Genomic DNA, 22,208 nt, shown 5'->3' with positions numbered 1-22,208 from the left:
ATCAAGCGAGTGCTTTACCACTAGGCTACGTCCCGACACAAACTGTAAATAAATGCTTTTAAATTCTACATAGTTAAATAATATATCTAATTTTACTACTTTACAGTTATTCTTTTTGTTATTTTATTAATTAAAGTACAATTTGATTGATTTTTATTTTTTTAAATATTTGTCAAATTATCTCCCTTAAACAGTGAATATTAAAAACAATTCAGTATTAACTCATTACTGAGTATTTTAGAAACAAACACCTCACATCCATGAGGTATGATTATAAGTATCATTAGTATTGGGGTAAAAACAGTGTAACCATGACTACAGCTCACCTGATGAGAGAAACCAAACAGTCAATGTTGGGCATGATGTTCAGATCTCTCATTGTGTCAAACATTTTGTACAGGTCGGCGATACGATCACGTCGGAAGGGATGACACATTCGCAACACTCGGTTACAGATCCTACAAATTACAAGATAACAGGAACAGAAAATGTAATTTTAACAAATAAATTTAACGGAAAATGTACTAAAAAAAATTAATATAGAAACAAGAAAAAAAGAAAAGAGGAAGAAATGTTTAATTTAACAACGCATTCAACACATTTTATTTACGGTTATATGGCGTCAGACATATGGTTAAGAACCACACAGATATTGAGAGAGAAAACCTGCTGTCGCCACTTCATGGGCTACTCTTTTCGATCAGCAGCAAGTGATCTTTTATATGCACCATCCCACAGATAGGGTAGTACATACCACGGCCTTTGATATACCAGTTGTGGTGCACTGGCTGGAACGAGAAATAGCCCAATGGGCCCACCGACTGGGATCGATCCCATGCCGACCGCGCATCGAGCGAGTGTCTTACCACTGGGCTATGTCCCGCCTCCTAGAAACAAGGACATAAGTTTTAGAAAATATAATAAAACCCCCATAAAAACTAGATATGACAAGTAATAAAATTTAATAGAAAAAGTACTTAATTTTTTTTTTTAGAAATTTAACCGATTGATTGCATGTCAAGCATGCATTTTAGCACTGGGCTACATCCTGCCGTAACACCCCAATGATTGATCCATCTGTGGCTAACAGACGTCAAACATTGGATAATTCACAACACCAAAATATGGCACACACTCAAAATGCATTGACCCCGTCACAAATGGAAGAAGACATATTTCAAACTAGTGAACATGAACTTAATCGGTGGTTAGTAAATGTGGCCTGGAATAGAGCCTGTTCATGATGTGGAACGCTCCCACTGTGTAGCCATAGTTACAAGTGAAAGAAGACGTATTTCAAACTCCTGAACATGAACTTACTCGGTGGTTAGTAAATGTGGCTTGGAATACAGCCTGTTCATGATGTGGAACACTCCCACTGTGCAGCCATAGTTACAAGTGAAAGAAGACGTATTTCAAACTCCTGAACATGAACTTACTCGGTGGTTAGTAAATGTGGCTTGGAATACAGCCTGTTCATGATGTGGAACACTCCCACTGTGTAGCCATAGTTACAAGTGAAAGAAGACGTATTTCAAACTCCTGAACATGAACTTACTCGGTGGTTAGTAAATGTGGCTTGGAATAAAGTCTGTTCATGATGTGGAACGCTCCCACTGTGTAGCCATAGTCGATACTAATTTCCAGGACACCCATCTGAATGTCGACCGGTAAGTCTACGGGACGGCCAGTTAGGTGGGCAGTGTTTTCCACTCTCTTCAGAACATCAAGACATCTAAATAAAATTGAAACCAGCTGAAACATTACCGAAATAAAAGAGAAAATATAAATCATTTCTAATTTTAAAAAAAAGAAAAAAAAGATGACCCATGCTTCATTAATATTAGGCTTATATTTGTGACAAATGTTGGGAAGATCAAAAGTTTCACATACAATGTAAGAGCTAAAGTTGGCGTTTTTACCAAAAATACTATCTGGGATTTAGATTTCACTAACTTGGGCACAATGGGTGGGTTTTTTTGTCTGTTCTGAGCACACTGAGGTCTTTCTAATGCAGTACTGTCGCTAAAAGCTACTAAAGAGTTGTGAATATTCAGAAAAACATTTCAAGTTATTTTAATCTTAAGAAAGGCTTAAAGGTAGGGTCAACTCAAAAAAGAGCCTTATGTGTTGGAAAGATGCATACCTGGACCACCAACACATACTGACACTTTAGCAAATGAAAAACGCGTAATTTTAGAGTTAATAAAAAAACATGATTATTCCTGCTAACTGGGGGCAGCCATTTTGTTTCGTTTTTGTGACGTCCGGTGGGATAGCTTGGGGCAAAGTGACGTCAAATACACACCTGCCAATCAGGAATCTCAGGTAGGAGCAACTAACAGCATAGACCAATTAACTAAGAAACACTCCGTGTATCATTTCAGTACATAGGTTAATGCATGGGCAAAACATTGTTAATTGTTTTGACTTGTTGTGTAGCCACTTTGACAATGGTATTTTATTTTGTACTGAAAAATAATATATATAGTGCTGGATATACTTATTGCTGGCTTACTGGGATGTGTATTATTACAGAACATTGCAATTTATCATCCTGCAAAAACCAGGTAGATTGTGTTTCTCTAGTTCTAAGGCTCATTCCTGACATTACGTGTTACATATTACGTAACCACCAGCTCGCCAGAGGGTGTACTCACTGAGATGGTACAAAATGGCTGCGCTCGTTATATATAATAGCCGTCATATTTAACCATTTTATTAATTAACTATACGATTATACGTGTTGATATTAAGCAATAATGTGCATTATATATCGTTGAAAATGCCTTAATTGTCCTCTCCTTTAACATTCCAGTGGTTTTGAGGTCAAGTTGTACATCAATATGTTTGTACTTAATTCTGACACGATTATAATCGGGTATACATATTTTGGGCACAACATTCCTTGCCTTGACCATGACTTTGACGCAATCTAAAGCTCTATTTCGTGTTCTGTTTATACTGAGGTGAGGTAATATGTAATACCTGAAGAGATTTTTCTGCTCCACCAATCCACGCAAAGTTTCCACGTAATTATTTATAGTCTGAAAAACAAGATACATGACTGTCACAATAATGTTACATGTACATGTATTTGGTACAAAAAAAACAAGCATTCTAAGAGTAATGCTAAAGGTTTTAAAAGGTCTTTAGGAAATAAAATATTTTTACATTATTAAATTTAAAATTTACTTACATTTCCGAGCTTAAAATATAAATATCTCTTTAAACCAATATATTTCTAGACACAGAATCTCAATATCAACATTTGTTAAAAATAATTTTATATCTACAAATTTATTATTTCTTCCCATGGACAAATGAAATTTGAAATAATTCTATTAAAGGTCACTCCAAACATATTTATCTTTATAATGCTCTATAATTCAAATAGTTACAGTATGATAGTGTTATAAATTAAAAACAGGAAAAAGCAAGATGTGTGTTTCTTTGGGGGGGGGGGGGGGGGGGGGGGGGGGGACATATGGAAGTCTTGCTTTGGCTAAAAACTCAGGATAGTTCCTTTAATTAGTCAGGCACAGAGTTTATGCATTTTTCAATATTGTTTTTTGATGCCATCAGAATCATAAAATTATGCAATATAGTTATCTTGGGATTGCAGCTCATAAAAGTTCCAAGCCAAAATCTGTCATTCACAGCAGTACAGAGTCCTGCTAATTTGAGTACTACGTGTATGAATGTCCTACCTGCTGAATCTGAACATCCTTGTTTATCAAAGCTTTATCATTAGATTTCTCATCAGTCGGCGCAGGCTTCTCCTTGTTCACAGTCTTTTTAATTTTTCCACTTTGTTCAGCCTTCATCTCACCTTCACTTGAAATGCATTCAGATTTAGCTATGCCAGACTTCAAATTAGGCACCTGATTGGCTGCGACCATTTTAACAGGAGTTTTAATGCTGTGAAATAAAATTAATAAAAACAATATTGGAAAATATTTTTAGAGCATCATATAAAGCATTAGTTGAGAAAGCAAACTCCAGATGTAACCAATACATGTTTAAACACACCCAGGTTATGGACAAATATGTTGGTCAATGGAATAATAAACTTAACATTCATATATTTTGCTTTTTCTTAGTCCACGTGTAGTGACAAACATCAAGCAACTGACCAACATTTACAAAAAACAAAAACATTGAATGACAAAACCAAGAGTGCCAGTTTGATTTGATAAATTGTTAATGGCAGCACACAGTGCACACTTCACTCTACAAATTACATCCCGGTACATGTCTTATAGTCCACACTGAATCCCGGTACATATGTTATAGTCCACATTGAAAGACAATATCCCGACTTTGCTGTTACTTAACAAGTTTGAGGCTAATAGAGCACATCGGTGTCTGTGTATGTGATCCTTATGGTCCTAATGTTTGCAATAACCAAAACTCCATTTTACCTCATAATTATGTTTTCTATACAAAACAATTATATATATACTGAACAAAATAAGAAACTTCCGCTAACTTTGCTTGAACATAACTTGATGAAAACAAACCGGGGGAATAATTGTTATATATGCGTTTAAAGAGTGTTCCATGATGCATCGTTTGGTGCAAAAATCATGGCCATAGGTTAACAGAAACTGGGAGAAATTTTGACCAAGTGTGGTAGGGGTTAAAAAAAAAACAACCCACTTAATAACGGGTATGACAACCTCTTGAATTGACTACTGCAGTGCATCGCAGGCGCATAGAATTGACTAAAGTGTTGATTTCTGCCTGTGGAATATTGTTCCATTCCTGAATGAGCGCTTGACGAAGTTCGTTGACGTTAGCGGGTGGGTTGGGACGACGCCTCAATCGTCTGTCCAGACTATCCCAGACATGCTCGATGGGGTTGAGATCAGGACTTTTAGCGGGCCAGTCAATGAAATCAATGTTATTTGTCCTAAGAAAATTCACAGTCTCTAGCTGTATGAGAGGTGGCATTATCATGCTGAAAAATCGAGATGTTGGCATTGTTATGGAACAGAGGAATGATGTGATGAGCGAGAATGTCATTGCGGTAACGTTGAGCATTTAAATTGCCATCAATGACGACTAGTGGTGAACGATAACCATGGGCAATGGCTGCCCAGACCATGACACAACCCCCACCCCCGACACAACAGTCAGCATAGTGTTCATTTCTCCTACGGTAGACGCGCACCCTGCCATCACCACGTTGTAAAGAAAATCTGGATTCATCTGAAAAAAGAACGGTATTCCAGCGTCACCGTATCCAACGAGAGTGTACACGTGCCCAATTAAGACGATTTAGACGATGACGTTGTGTTAAAACGCATCCGACGTAAGAACGTCGTGCATGTAAACCGTTCTCCCGCAGACGATTACGAACAGTTTGCCCACTGATTCGGTTATTATGAAGCCCAGGTGTGTTAGCAGAAGTAGCAGTGGCAGTTTGGAATCGATTGCGCAAATGCGTGTTCATGATATAGCGGTCTTGACCACGCGTTGTAACACGCGGACGTCCATGATGTGGCAAGTCGTTGGTGCTTCCTGTCGTTCGAAATCTTACGCGAAGATTTAGTATCGCTCGACTGGAACTCCCAACCTGCCTTGCAGCGTCTTCTGTCGACATGCCAGCATCAAGCATGCCAATCGCCCGTTCACGTAAATTATTGGGTATTCTTGGCATACTAAAAATGCTACAATGTAAAAAACATGATTTTTTTTTTTTTAATTTTGAAGCGTTTTCGTTCACTTGACAACAATGTCAGTAAGACAAGTAAAACAAATTGACCGAATACTACACGGGACATGTCGAGCCATGCATGCACGTGCAAATTGAATTTCACGTTGTCGACGATTAACAGTGCAAAAATAATCGATAAAATTCATGAATCCTGATAATACAGCTCAAGGCTAATACTACCTATATAATTTCGTTACACAATGAATTCTTTAACACAACAAATACTATATGTACAAATCGGAAGTTTCTTTTTTTGTCCAGTATATATAGTATTTGTTGTGTTAAAGAATTCATTGTCACAACAAATACTATATGTACAAATCGGAAGTTTCTTTTTTTGTTCAGTATATATAGTATTTGTTGTGTTAAAGAATTCATTGTGTAATGAAATTATATAGAATTCATTGTGTAACGAAATTAAATAGGTAGTATTAGCCTTGAGCTGTATTATCAGGATTCATGAATTTTATCGATTATTTTTGCACTGTTAATCGTCGACAACGTGAAATTCAATTTGCACGTGTATGCATGGTTCGACCGCTATATCATGAACACGCATTTGCGCAATCGATTCCAAATTGCCACTGCTACTGCTGCTAACACACCTGGGCTTCATAATAAATGAATCAGTGGGCAAACTGTTCGTAATTGTCTGCGGGAGAACGGTTTACATGCACGACATCCTTACGTCGGATGCATTTTAATGCAACATCATCATCTTAATTGGGCACATGTACACACTCGTTGGATATGGCGACGCTGGAATACCGTTCTTTTTTTCGGATGAATCCAGATTTTCTTTACAACGTGGTGATGGCAGGGTGCACGTCTACCGTAGGAGAAATGAACGCTATGCTGACTGCTGTGTTCTTGAACGAGATTGTTTCAGGAGTGGGGGTTGTGTCATGGTCTGGGCAGCCATTGCCCATGGTTATCGTTCACCACTAGTCGTCATTGATGGCAATTTAAATGCTCAACGTTACCGCAATGACATTCTCGCTCATCACGTCATTCCTCTATTCCATAACAACACCAACATTTCGATTTTTCAGCATGATAATGTCACCTCTCATACAGCTAGAGACACTGTAAATTTTCTTAGGACAAATAACATTGATTTCATTGATGACTGGCCCGCTAAAAGTCCTGATCTCAACCCCATCGAGTATGTCTGGGATAGTCTGGACAGACGATTGAGGCATCGTCCCAATCCACCTGCTAACGTCAACGAACTTCGTCAAGCGCTCATTCAGGAATGGAACAATATTCCACAGGCAGAAATAAACACTTTAGTCAATTCTATGCGCCTGCAATGCACTGCAGTGGTCAATTCAAGAGGTGGTCATACCCGTTATTAAGTTGTTGTTTTTTTTAACCCCTACCACACTTGGTCAAAATTTCTCCCAGTTTCTGTTAACCTATGGCCATGATTTTTGCACCAAACGATGCATCATGGAACACTCTTTAAACGCATATATAACAATTATTCCCCTGGTTTGTTTTCATCAAGTTATGTTCAAGCAAAGTTAGCGGAAGTTTCTTATTTTGTTCAGTATATATAAGGAAGTAATATAAAATCTAACCTACCACAAACATTACGATGGCCAGAAACATTATGGATATATATATATATTTATATATATACAGACCCCAATATCATGAACAAGAGAAAGTATTAAAACAAGTTATTTTACTCATTAAAGGGAGCTATGTTTTTAAAAACCACTACAATGACAGCAAACCGAGGAAAGTCCCTACAAGCCAGTATAAAACATTGATTAACAGTCCTACCTCTTTTTACTTTCCTCTGCATCCTCCACACAGTCAGAGAGGAAGGATGCTTCTGATGGAGCAAGGAGAGAAATGGCATCGTCCTCATCATCTGTTTTATCATCATCAGCAGTGTGGTCCTGTGTTGCTGTGCCAGATGAATCTCGAGCACTACTAGCTGAAGACTGAACATCAGTGTGATCCCCACTACTGTCCTCATTGGAGTCTGATTCGGCCCCATCCTTCAGCACCTCATCAACAGCCTTGACCACACTGCTCAACTTTGCCTTGTTACCAACCTCTGGTACTTCATCACTGTGCTTAAAACATCTTACAAAGTCCAATTCCACACCACCCACGTCGGCTTCACTGTTGCCAAGACTAGACAGATTCTCTGATTCAAGGGAGAGACCCAACAACGATCCCTCAACCTGGCTGGCATATCCTTCCAAAACCTCCTCCCCACTGACCAGGTCTGCAATGTCATCGGGCAGGTTGTGAGACTCTTGGGAATGGTCATCAGAGACACTGATGCTTGAGATGTTGGTAAGTTGTAGTGCACTCTCATTGCTGCAGTTAGTGATGTCGATGTCATCCGTACTACTCACTTTCTCATCAGGTTTGGCCGTGCTTGCAGTGATCATACAGTTATCTTTAAACTTTTCATCATCTTGTAGCTTAGTAGTGTGTCCAATGCTGATAATGTTATGGTTTCCATCTTTAATACTTGGACTATATTCCAATTTAGTAGAATCCAGAATGCCAACACAAGTGCCACTGACATTGTCTGTTAAAGACTCCAGCATATCAGTCTCTCTGTTAATATGATTGTCATCCATTTGATCTAGACCTTTTCCAAGACTAGTGTTGTCTTCAGAGCTTAATATGAGATTATCATTCATAAGGCTTGAACCCTTTTCCGGATTAGTGATGTTTTCACAATTGACCTGTACTAGCCCATTCCGTCGTTCAGCAATATCTCCACAGCTAACATCTACATAGCTAGTTGTATTTCTTAGACCAGCAGTGTCCAGTGAAAGGTTCTCTGTGTTATTGAAAACATAGGGATCCTTGTCATTCTTAGTCCTGCTGCCACCTGAATCAGACTGTTGGTCCTTGATTTCTTGATGTGAAATATCCTGACTGCCACCAGATTCTGCTTCAGATTGAGGTGCCATCAGTATATTATCACCTGGGAATAATGGAGATTCAGCAAAACATTGCTGAAAAGATTTGTCTTCCTCAGCAGAACTTTGATAAAATTCTGTTGACAGTGTGCATGAAACAAGATCAGCTGTACTGTCATCAAGATGTGCTACACTAGCAAAATCCTTCTCGATACCAACTCCCTGCAGGCAGTCTCCCCCTAGGACACAATCATCTCCTAAAGAATCCATGCTTAACAGTGAATCTGAGCAGGATGGGTCTTGAATTTTGAGAGATTTCTCTTCAATTTGTTTCACACCAGTAAGAGCCGAATATCCACTTTTAAGTTCAGCCAGTATATTTGACGTACTATTCTTCAAAATACTCTTTGTAGCAAGCCCAGAAGACACATTGATGACCTCAGCTTCTTTCGTTATGTTAGCAGATGTGGAGCGAACAATGGGTGAAAACATCACTATCTGCTGCTTTCGTCGTTTTGTCAGTGGAGTGGAGGATCTAGGACTGGTTGGTGACGAGATTACTGAACTTGAGGACGAGTTCAAAACGGACTCTAAACGTGACAGAAGCTCTGACTTTACAGTGGAGTCCTTATATGGAGAATCAACCAGGGAATCAGTATCTTCAGGCACATCCAGCGAACTGTTCTTACCTTGCAAAGCCTCATTTGTTAAACTGGTGTCACCAAACACAAAGTTTTGCCGATCTTTGGGGGACTTTGGAGATTTGAACACCGACACTTGAGATTCATCGATGGTTTTGAACCTAGTGTTGTCATTAACATCCACACACAGGTCTAATGGTGATCTGTGCCTATCCGAGTCACTATCATTCAATTTACTCTGGTCACTTTTCCTAAAGCTTCTACCAAATGTGACTTTTGGTGGGAACCCAAATGCACTAGAATCAGACAAATTTAAACTGCTTGAAGAAATGATATCCTTAAATGGTGCAATTTCTAAAGATGGAAATGAAGATGATTTCTTATTTGCTAGTTTTTCCTTATCTCTTTGTCGAAGTATTTTCTGGGCCAATTTGGATTTCGGTTTACCTAATATATCCAAAGGAAAGGCTACTTTAGGTTCAGATTTTCTATAGTCTTGTGATTTGTCAATTTCATTTTGATTTTCAGTAGAACTCTGACGACACACCTTAGGTTTTTTCGATTTCTTTGTTTTTGATTCTGAAGCAGTTATAGCCTTTCCAAACTCACTGGAATCAAACACATCCTTCTCCATTTTGTGTGGACTTGTCAAAGAACGTTCTGACTCTGAATCAATATTTGCATACAATCTGCTTTTGTCACACGGAAGGACTTCATCAGTGGAGCGTTTACAATACGGTTTACCTTTCTCAAGTTCCATCTCAATATTCAAGTATTTTTGAAATGCCGATTCTTTTAAAAGCTTTTTATCCCCAATCTGTTTTGCTTTTGGTGGCCTACCACGTTTGTCCGACTTCATCTTCACAGGTTTTCTAATCCTACCTATTTTTCCCTCAGGCGACTTCCTGCACATTTTGCCCTTTAGCAACTTATTACACGTTTTGCTTTCAGGTGAAAAACTACCCATTTTATCTGGTGACTTGCTACCCATACTATTCAAAGGTGACTTGTTACTTATTTTGTAATGTAATTTGCCACCTATTTTATTCTTTGATGATATGCTACCTATTTTGTGCACAAATGACCTGATACCTATTTCGTCAACAGCCAATTCGATACTCATTTTGTCCTCAGGTGACTCACAGCCCATTTTGTCATCAGGTGAATTGCCACCTACTTTGTCCATAGGTGAATTGCTATCTACTTTGTCCAGAGGTGAATTGCTACCTACTTTGTCTATAGGTGAATTGCTACCTACATTGTCCAGAGGTGAATTGCTACCTACTTTGTCCATAGGTGAATTGCTACCTACATTGTCCAGAGGTGAATTGCTACCTACTTTGTCCAGAGGTGAATTGTTACCTATTTTGTCCCGAGACAAAGTGCTACCTACACTTATTTTTTCTTCAGGTAATTTTCTACCCATTTTGTCAATAGGTGGTTTGTTATCATATCTCACCTTCCAAGAAGAGCCTATTCTATCCAAGTGCATATCTCCTATTTTACCAATATTCTCCAAGTCAAGTCTTTCCAATACAACTTTAATTTCAGGATTGGGGACTGCAGCCATTTTCATAGAATATAATGAATGTTCAACAACAAATGAGTCACTGTTCAGTTCTTTCTGAGAGTTTACAGAAATCTCTTGACACCATTTCCTTTTGGGACACTCTATGGCTGAATTTGTCTGTGTTTCATCAGTATCAAGAAGATTTTCTCCAGAGATATTATCGTTAGTACCAAGAGTATTATGTCCAGAGTTTTTATCGCTATTACCAAGAGTATTATCTCCTGAGGTTTTATCATTTTTAAACATTCCAGTACCCAAACAATTGAGAGCCTCTTGTAGAAGGTAAAGGTCATCTTCTTGAGTAAAGCAATCTCCCTTCACATCATCAGCTGAGACACTTACATTACAATCTATCCCACTATCAGATATTACCATATCATCCACCACGATGTCTGACAAACTGTCCACACTCTTATGGGCTAACGAGTCGGTCAAACTGACGTCACTTGATGATGTCCATGCATCCACTTCTCTCAAGCTATTGAGCATGTCTTCCAAATTTTTTCTGCATTTCTTCGATGTATCACTGTCACCTGCCTCAGTCTGTGCATACTCAACACCATCATACTGGCATGATGACAGAATATGTTTTGAAATGTTTTCAACAGAAAATTCCAATTCTGCATTCAGTGACAACTGGTATTTCTGCTGAAGGAACATGCTTGGCGAACAGATCAGCTCATCAACATGGCAATCTACATCTTCAGCAGCTCCAGGAAGACCATTGTCACCAGATCCTGAATTCAAACTCTCATCTGCGTCTTGGTCTGAAGAACATTTGTAAAACATGCTGGTTTCTCCACCATTTTCGTCTCTGCCAACAGAAAAGTCGGTGTTAGGAAAAGATGATGTGGCTTTATGGTCCGAAGTAACAGTCTTCTCATATTCTTGGACTGATGAATGACTATCTCCAAGGATAACATCAGCATTGATATTAGAGCTTGAATTCATGACATCACTAGAAGAAGATTCTGGCACGCTTGTTCTAATATGGGGGCACTCACTAAAAGGACGTCTTATGGTTGTAGTACTTTCCTTTGTGGACGAAACTGTATTTTCTATATCCATGACATTTTGGGGTTCTCTTTCTTTGTTTGAAGGATTGTCTTGTAAAGAATCACAAGATACATGCTTTTTACTTAAGTCATTCTCACAAAATTCTCGCACAGCCAAACTGAAGTCATTATCAGCATCCAATTGATCAGCGTTAAAAATATCACCATTTACCTGTTCACACAATAGTGTCATTTTGATATTATTACCATCATTCACTGCACAGACACAATCAGCACCAACAACTTGAGAATGGACTTTGTTAACAGACTCCCTATAATGTGAGTCACTGTAAGTTGGTGAGACATAGTTCACTGTGGTAAAATTTTTCTCATCAGAAATGAGATGATGAACACAACATTTTTTGGCCAGTGAACTAAAGTCATTATCAGTAACTTGTCCAATAGCTTTATCTCTGCTCTCAACCTCTGAACTGGTAAAATTGTCAGTTGTTTCTTCTCGAAACCTCTCAACCACAAGAGAACTGAAATTATTTGTACCCATTTCACAATTTTTGGAATATAAATACTTGTCTTTATTATTTATAGCAATACACTGATCAAAGGTGGATAATGTGTCTTTCACACTTCCAAGGCCTGCATCAACATCTGGAGCAGCTATAACATCCTCCTCATTATGGCTCAACTGCTCAATGCTCATGGCATGTTTTCCAACTGACATATTGATATTACTTCCTTTATCAGTTGGAGAGTGACCAACCATTTCACTTTCACCTTCACTGAATGTACTGTAGTCGTTTGAATCGGCATCCTTCACAGCATCTTGGTCGACAAAACTAAAATTAACACCAACAAAAGATGAATCTGATGAAATGCTGTAAATGTCACAGCAGTCACTGTCACCTTCAGCAAGAGTCAAAAGTGTTTCATCTTCCAACCGAGGCAGTGCCACTAGGAGAAATCTGTCCCGATTCAATCCATTCGAATACTCTTCTTTCCAAAAGAGTCCATCCTTCACAAGATCTAGATTTGGAACATCAAGTTTGGATTCTGAGGATTTTCCCAAATCAGACGCAGCATCTGCTTGATGATCAATGTTAATGTCTGAAGTATGTAAGACTTCACTTTCTGACATGGGTGAAACCGCACATGTCAAACTGTTATCCAAGGGCACTGTAGGTTTTATCACACCACATTTATCTTGGCCTACTGAAACTCTGGATGACTTGGGTGTTGAATCAGACAACGGTACTGGTTCTGTGTCCGATTCAGGAAGTTCTTGACGTGGTTTACAAAGACATCTTTGGTACCTCCTCCTCTTAATGATGTTTTCCGGTGAGGAGGATGGGTAATCAGAGGACAGTAGTGCAGTCTTGGAAGTCTGCTTTTGTAAGCTAGACTTGCAGGGTTGGGCTTTCCTTGAATTTGTTGAAAAACGAGACTGATCAATCAGCTGTCCAGACTGGTCATTGAAAGAAGGAAGAACCTGAGTTATGCAATCACTGAATGCACTGGAAACAATCACGCTCTGTTCACTGGACTCAACACTGTCAATAGAAGATTGTTTATTTTCAATGTTTTTTCTTCTGGGAGAATTCTTTGCACAGTTTAAAGAAATAATATTGTCGGTGGTCGTGTGCTTTCCTTTTTTGGTCTGCTGAACAGCTGCTGCTGCTAGTACAGCGAAAGATGGGTTCTTATTCTTGTTTGTCTTTCTAACCACCTTAGATTCGGATTGTAATTCTTGTTGCATTTTCTCATTCATACACCATTTCTTACGCGAAAGAAATTGAACATTGTGGTTTTCACTCTTTCTACAATCAGTTTTGTACATCGTTTTCTGTCTTTTGACTCTTTTTGGCAGCTTCTTGGAAGATTTTTGATCAATTACTCCACTTTTTGCACAATGTTTGGCTTCAGCATAACCTTCATCAAAACTAACAGGGAAGTTACATGTGGCTTCATCAACAGTAGATGTAATGGACACATGATTATCATCCATCAGTAATGGTTCCTCATTTGTTTTGTTCTTCTCAATCGTAGAGATTACAAGTTTGTTCAACACAGAAGAATCTCTATTCAGACCTGCGTCATGGTCACAGACAGTTACTGTGTTGCGACTAGAAATATCTTTTGGAAGACACATGGTTTTTAACTGATTGTTTGGAAAATGTCTTTTTGAATAAGGGTTGACTGAGACACAAGAAATTGCACTGGTTTTCGGAGAGACAGACGGATGTGGACTACATACATTGGAATTAACACAATCGTCTGCTCTGCCACCTAGTCCTTCTGAGCTGTCACGTTTCAACTGAACTGACTTGCGGCCTCGTAATCCAGTCGTTACTGTCTCTATGACACACACCGAACCCTGCAATCCCCATTCCTGTGAGCTCTGCCGTACACGTGTATATTTTGATGTCCATTTGTTTTTATTAATCTTTGAGCATGAGGATCCTCTCTTCCACTTATCAACACCCATAGGAACTGATCTGTGGTGGAAGCTCATGCTGCAGATCGCACTAATTGATCAATAACCTCATTGCCACAAGTTACAGCCGATAGCCTTGGTGTATTTGGACTGTCAGCAGGATGTGAAGAAACCCACAAAGATACATCACAGATACCATTCACGTCCTGCAGAAATTTAGTTTGAGATCTGTTATATTCATTATCTATTGCAGTGACAGCCTGTCTGTTGAGGACACTCACTAGAGTTTTGTGAAAGCTCTTGTGTTCATCAGATCCGCTATTCGCTCTAATGATATACTCCCAGTGTTGCTCCAAAGAACACCTCGAAGTAGTCAAGTGCAGGATATTATCAAATTTCTTTTTTGTTTTCGAAATTTCATATTTTACACCATTGCTAATCACTAATTCCCTGGTTCCCAACTCAACATCTGATGATGATAATAGATCTCTTTCTTTGAGGAGATTGTAAGCTTTGTAAAAGTTGTGAATTTAATGACATGCTAATGTATCCAATACACATGTATTTGTGTTATTTTTTCATGTCTTTCACATAATCCCAGAAGATGAACAAACCAACTCATGTTTTTGTCTGCAGATTCACATCTTAGTGTACTTATTAATATTTAGTGTATTGGTCCAGTGTTAGAAACTGTGGCATCTCTTGATAATGGATTTCTTTCAGTGTTTATGACATCTGTTCAAAGGGAAATTCTACAACTTGTCTGGATCATCTATCAGATCCTCTCTGAAGGCAGCAAAACATCTGAAAGGTATTATACAAAATACACACATTAGACAAAAATAATAGGATTTGTTTTAATGTGCTATCAAAACTCTAAACATCTAAATTTTGTGTAGTAGGTAATCAGCAATGCATTTAGAACTTTTACCACAAAAATAGACACTTGGCATGACAAAACCACTAATTGTTCAGTAATTAATGGCAGTCTACATAATTTTGACTTAGCATATAAATTAGCAATTAAATGAGTTGTCTTTTGAATAAAGTTATTTAGATAAATGTTTTAAATATCGACGGCTACCATGTGGTATTCAACCAAAGAAAGACTGCAGTGGACTAGTGGCGGTGTACATGCAGGGTTCAAATGTAGCAGCCTAAAGGCGACTGTCATTGATAGACTGTTGGGCGAGATGCAAAGAAACTTTTTTATTTATACTGGATTTCTTTTTAAAAAAATGCTATTTGAGTTGGTATGGCTAAGTGTTAAATGGACGCTTTCGAGATGTTTCAGCCCCGCTACACATTCGGCCTTAGATGTTTCAGCCCCTGTCCGTTTCAGCCCCATAACCCTAGTCATTTCGGCCCTGGTTATTGTTGTTTTATTAAATCAAATTATTCAGTCACTTGTGTTTTGTTATTAAATTTTATCGTAAGTATTGTAATTTCTTTCTCTCGTTCTCTTTCTTTCTTTCTTTCTCTCTTTTTTTTTTTTTTTAATTGAAAATAATATCTGAGTGTTAAAGAATAAATAAGAGCCAAGATATATCTTGTTTGTGTAAATGCAATTTAATAAATTGCAATAAACTGTTTGCGTTTGTTCTACTTATATTTCCATATAGACCCTTCCCATAATAGGGGCACTTTACATGTGGCTAGAATTGGAACCACTGATGTTTGACGTCAGTAGGGGTTACATGTGTACAAAATTTGGTACGATCACAAATAATTTTTTCCCTGCGGAGCACTCACTCAGGATTTGGAGTCGGTATCTGGATTAAAAATCCCATGCCTCGACTGGGATCCGAACTCTGTACCTACCAGTCGGGAGACCGATGGCTTAACCACTGCACCACCGAGGCTGGTAGGTAAATTGAAAGTAGCATCATTAAGATATGAATGTTATTCGACAAATTAATGTTACAAATTTGTATTTTATTTATATTTTTACTGGTGTATGTGACCATCTAAAGTGTTACTATACCAATTACAGCATATATCTGTATACACAAACACTAGATTGCCGTATATTGCATTAGGGGCCGAAACGTCCCTGACACCAAATGGACAGAGCCTAGTTTTTAAACACTAAGGCCAAAAAAAAAAAATAGGTGTGTTTCCGATTGCATCCCCCCAAAAATTAGGGTAGGTAGGTAGGTGTTGTTGTTTTTTTTTGTTTTTTTTTAAATTGAATACTGTCATCATCATAATAATAATAATAATAATAATAATAATAATTATTATTATTATTATTTATCATCATTATTGTTATTGTTGTTGTAGTAGTAGTAGTAGTATTGGTATGCACTGTTTGTGTATTTCCTTAAATTAATGGGACATTTGTATTAATTTCGTTGTTCTTAATTTAAATACTTTATGCAAACATTTGAGATGCATTAATAATAAGACCTGTTGATTTAAGTGAAGACGAGAATTAAGCGGAATTGATACGATTATATTTAATCGAAATAACCTGTACCAAGGCTATGTTCGTACATTCGGTTACTTCCGTGACTGACCAAGCTGTTCGGTGGTAGCTAATCAGGGGAAGAAACTCTATTACAAAAGCTTTTCCATAATTTCTCGATGTTTTTCGGAAGGGAATTACATGTGCAAAATGTATCGTATAATAGTACCTAAACAATGTGCAAGGAAGGAAATACTCTTGTTTGGTGGTGATGTCCTCTTTTATTTTTACTTCTTTTTGTTTTCTTCTTTTTTTTTCAGTTTAAGAGAAAAAAAAATTAGGGTTGGGGGGGGGGGGGGGGGGGGGGGGGGGGGGGGGGGGTGGGGGGGGGGGGGGGGGGGGGGGGGGGGGGGGGGGGGGGGGTAAAACTAGGGACGGTCGGTCGACCGGAAACACACCTATTTTTTGGGGGGCCTAAGGCATATTTTTCACTATTATTAGTCCAGTCATCATCACTACAATATTCATCCTAGAACGGAGAAGAACCGCATGATAATTGAGCCTGGCAGTCGCTGTCGGTCATCTTGTGGTAGGTTTCTGTGAAGTGAGTTCCCTTATTTACAGGCAAATGTTTTTATAGAGTATAATTTTACTTAATCGTTTCCGGCAGTGTTCTAAGGGAATGATTTTAAAATACTTTTATGGGCCATTTTCATAATTATTGATTTACACATCGGTGTAAAATATTATTGCAATGAATTAAGAAGGCATTTAATTGTGGAATTTGAAATTTTAGTGTATGGTCTGGAACAGCACTTTAAGAAAATTACCACAGCAAAAACAAATACAGTGGGAAAATAATGTCCACGGCAGTCTTACCTTCAACATGTTTGCAACTCTGGATTGTAAGTAAATCTGAATGAGTTTGTTATTTGTTTTGTTAGCCAAGTAAAGCGAAGTAAGATTCATTTAAATACCAGTCGTATATCATATATCGTACCGTCATATAAATTCGAACATCATATGTTTTCGAACAGCTCATTTATACGCAATTTTCCATGTGCATACTAAAGGTGTGACGTCAACAAACAACGCAGATTGACAAGCAGAGGTTATGCATCGTTCATTACAAAAATGTTGCGTATAAAACTTCCTTGTGTAAGTACATGACAATTAATTTATTGAAAATAATGTTAACGAATCACTGTCCAGTTTTGGGTACATACCATCATGTAAATACAAACATAGCACTTTACTGCATCGTCTCTATCTGCACTCAATATTCCGTCTGCTTTGTTTATAAATATCCATATTGAATATGTCATTTACTGTAAAGCGAAATAAATCAGATTCTTTTAGAAAAATATTGAAGCCTGTTTAGACCATTTCTTATTAACATCTGCAAGACTTTACAATATTCCTTTTCTGAAGATAAGTATTCCTTTTTCTTTTTTAGACTACTTCTCGTACTGAGAGATCCAGATACCGTCAATACACCCAAGAAAATCTTTCTAAGGCATATTCTTCTGTAATAAATGATCACATAGACATCCATACGACTGTCAAATGGTTTTCAGTCCCAGATACAACACTGTATGACCGCTGTAGAGGGAGGATTGACATGTCATGTAGCAAATCTGGACCTCAAACCTTTTTATCTAATTTTTTCAAGTTTGGAGATTTTGGAAAGTTATCGTTTGCCTGTTGACTGTGTTAAAATCTGCATACCATACATACACATTCTTGTGCTGCTACGGAACAAGGTTTATTTATTTATTTATTGAAACTATCACGTGTTCAAAAACATATGACGTAACTTCCTCACAGATGTCAGAAAAATGTTTCTTCTGTAACCAGTATTGTGTTTAACATCTATAATTATGTCTGTTTTGCGGATTATATTCTAATGAAAAGATAAGAAAGATTATTTAGCTTTTAATTCAGAATTCATTACAAAAATTTGCAATATTTATCCAGGGCACACAATTTGAATTTTTGAGACAACCGATATGTCGTTCGTGTGGTTTTAGTGTTTACACGAACGATTTTCTTCAGTAATTCTGATACAAATGCAAATTTTAATGGATCACGGTAATTAAACGTGAATGCAATATGAACGAATTTCGTAGCTTTTCTCCATCAAATGTCCTATCATAAATACATTTTTTTTTTTTAAATGTATGCTAGAACAGGCATCGAAATAAGTCGAGAACGGTCGTTCAGGTTACCGGGAGGTTACCACATGTTAGAAAAGTCGAGAACAGTGTTTCGTTCTCGACACAAATTTCAACGTTTTAACGGTAGTTTCATTTCCGAACGTAAACCAGGCAATGCATTCACGATTTCTGCGTTTCATTATCTCGTCAGGAATTGCATCGATGTTCGCACGCAAGTCACTCCACGTTTAAGCAGCGTCCACTAGATGAATTTATGTCCGCGTTTTGTTTTCTCGTACAAAATTGCACCGATGTTTGTACACACTTGTGCAATTGCAAAGCAATTTTGGCAATCCGCGTTTAAGATTTCCCGGAAGCATGGAGTTTAATGCTTCCTGATCTGAACGGAAAGTACCGAAATTATGCGAATCCTATATCGGCCAAATAACCAGCAATCGGCAATGTAGGCCCATTATCTTATTATTTTCTTCCAAAAACAGTTAAAAAAAAATATAGCCAACACGTCTTTTTACATTTTCTGACGAACGATTACAGCTATTGCACAAATGATCGGTCGTTTATGTTGATATTGATTTCGCATAACCAACAAACAAAATCGTTTGTGCCAAAGGAAAGTTCTACCTCAAATCTAGCTATATATTTGGGTCAAGTCACAAGACACTCAGCATGCATGCTAATACTATCATTAATCCTAACAATAAAACAAAGCCTGAATGAACTGAATACTAGAATATTTGAGTCAAGCCACAAAGACACTCAGCATGCATGCTAATACTATAAATCATTAATCCTAACAATAAACCAAAGCCTGAATGAACTGAATGCTGTAACGTTGGGAAGTCTTGCTGACTCTTAGTGCCTACACAGCTACAGCTACGGCCCGGTTGTTGACAATGTCACGGACTGATGGACATGATGCATTGATGGGACTTCGGTTTTTCAAATTTATTATTTACTTCAAGAATGCTACTTTGTGAAGTTTGTCACAGGATACAAATATTTGTTAGCATAATTAGATCAAGTTCACGGTCAGTAATTAAACTACCTTATTAAACATGTACATTTGTTTTTGTTGTCTGTCTTTGAACTTTTGAACTTTTATGCAGACACATCTTGAACATATGAAGGAAATGACGTAGTTGAAGTTTTCCCGCTGTTCCACGTTTTCAGTTTTTTGGGTGTAAAACACATCTTTCCAAATGGAGCACCAACAACATTCTGGTTCTGTCCAAAGGCAAACCAGAACACTTCCATGACTTCTAAATAGGCCCCCCACGAGTGCAAAATATTGGACTTGAGTACTTAATGGTCAAACTCGACCCGGACCCGAGTACCCGACACGTGCATTAGATGATAATGAGACTAAGGAATAAAGTAAAATAGTATTCTGTATCTTAATTCCAGCGCTGGACATGGATACCAAATCATGTGGAGACCCTACTTGTGAACAGAATATGTAATCAAGGTCGTCATTTAACATTTTGGTGAAATTAGATGAGTACACGTTTATAACTAGAATAAGCCTTCCAGACGACAAGACAACAAAATATATAACAAATCATAATAAACTACATAATACTAGTATTCTTTTTTGCCAAAAAATGTCTGGAGCAACAGAATTTGTTTGTAATATTGATATAAACTGACATAATGTTAAAATAAACTCCAAAAATAACAACAAACTCTCTCACCATAAATTTATAAATAAATAAATTTATAAATAAATAAGTAAATGAATAAATGAATGAATGAATGAATGAATGAATGAATGAATGAATGAATGAATGAATGAATAAAATAAAATAAAATAAAATAAAATATATAGTTAAAGTTAGGAGTGGAAGATAGGAGCATAAATGATAGCCTAATGGCACGTGTATTTTCCAGGAGGGGGCGAGATTTATTCCATATATGCATGTTCTGTCCTGTGCAAGTTTTGATTTACTAAAGCAGTCTTTCGACTGGCAGTGTTCCTGCTGGCGGTGCAAGATAATGTTATATATGTAACGTTCTGCAAATAAAATATGCAGGCCCGTAGGAACGACATCTTATGTGGGAGTTACAATATCTAACAGGGGGTGTCACATGCAGCCTCTAGTGGGGGAGGGTACAAGCCGTATTAATTTTTTTTTTTTTTTTTATCTTTATTTAAATGCTAGTTCCCACCACGGGTGTTCAGGTCCTGGTTTAAGTTTATAAATTAAAATTTACTGTTTTCTTCAAATTTGTACCCCTTGACCTTTCATGACCTCTGGTGACCCCCAACTTTTCAAAGCTGAGGTCCCTCCTCTGGAATATGATGCAGCTCGTAGGCCTACATCATCCTACATAGAATAGCCTAACCATGGTGGTCGCTTTGACTCCCTCTCTGGTAACGATATCCTAGATGAAATCCCTTTTTTAAATTAAAAAAACAATCAGTAAAACTGAGAAAAGTTAGATTTTTAATTGAATACTATGCAAATCTAAATTTTAAAGCAACAGTTTGACTAATTCAATGTGTTATTTGTGTTTATAAGTAATCCTACATAAAAGGTAGGACTATGGAGATAATATTTATGAAGAAAATAAACAAGTGCTTTTACTTCGAATTTGTAGCCTTTGACCTTTGGTGACCTCTGGTGACCCCACACACTTTTCATATCTGACCTCTACTGAGAGAGAGAGAGAGAGAGAGAGAGAGAGAGAGAGAGAGAGAGACAGGGAGATAGGGGGAGTGAGTGAGGGAGGGAGAGAGAGAGAGTGAGACAGACACACACACACACACACAGACACACATACAGAGAAAGTAAGAGACATACACAGAGAGAGAGAGAGAGAGAGAGAGAGAGAGAGAGAGAGAGAGAGAGAGAGAGAGAGAGAGAGAGAGAGAGAGAGAGAGTTAATTAATTAATTAATGTTTAAAGACACACCAGCACAAAAATACACATCGGATATTGGGTGTCACAAAAGGAGACACCCAATAACCGATGCAAATGTTATTTATATAATTATATAAAACCACAGGGTAAGGAGCTGTGGGGAAAAGTATAATACAATACATAGGCCTAACTCAAGGTAAATTATATTGTAAAATTTTGTGTAGAAATCAGTGTTTTAAAAACTTTTAAATTAATTCTGAGTGGAATTTATTAAAAGATTCCAAAACATTTCTGTTGCAAAATATATAATTTCTCGTCGGCTTCAGATGATGACACTCCACCAAAATGTGGCGCACAGTCAGTGTACATTGACAATGTTCACACTGAAGAGGAGGGTCCTTTAAAATAAATGAATGCGTCAAATACGTATGGCCGATACGGGCACGGCACAAGACTTCTTCATTCTTCCTGCACCGCCTGTAGGAGAAC

General features: G+C 37.7%; 1 protein-coding gene across 1 annotated transcript in view; it reads right to left on the bottom strand.

Moving 5' to 3' along the window:
• LOC121384232 overlaps nt 1-19,989 on the bottom strand; it is a 37,893-nt gene extending 17,904 nt beyond the window's left edge. Inside the window, exons 1-6 of the mRNA XM_041514519.1 lie at nt 19,904-19,989; nt 7,514-15,078; nt 3,711-3,921; nt 2,989-3,047; nt 1,559-1,735; nt 327-458 (exon numbers count right to left, since the gene is read on the bottom strand). Of these exons, the coding sequence (XP_041370453.1) occupies nt 327-458; nt 1,559-1,735; nt 2,989-3,047; nt 3,711-3,921; nt 7,514-14,352 (7,418 nt within the window). The 5' untranslated portion in view covers nt 14,353-15,078; nt 19,904-19,989. The remainder of the gene's footprint in view (nt 1-326; nt 459-1,558; nt 1,736-2,988; nt 3,048-3,710; nt 3,922-7,513; nt 15,079-19,903) is intronic.
• Between the last annotated feature and the right edge of the window lie 2,219 nt (nt 19,990-22,208).

The sequence above is a fragment of the Gigantopelta aegis genome, chromosome 10, assembly GCF_016097555.1.
Source record: "Gigantopelta aegis isolate Gae_Host chromosome 10, Gae_host_genome, whole genome shotgun sequence".
Classification (NCBI taxonomy): domain Eukaryota; kingdom Metazoa; phylum Mollusca; class Gastropoda; order Neomphalida; family Peltospiridae; genus Gigantopelta; species Gigantopelta aegis.
This window is presented reverse-complemented; position numbering and strand designations above follow the sequence as displayed.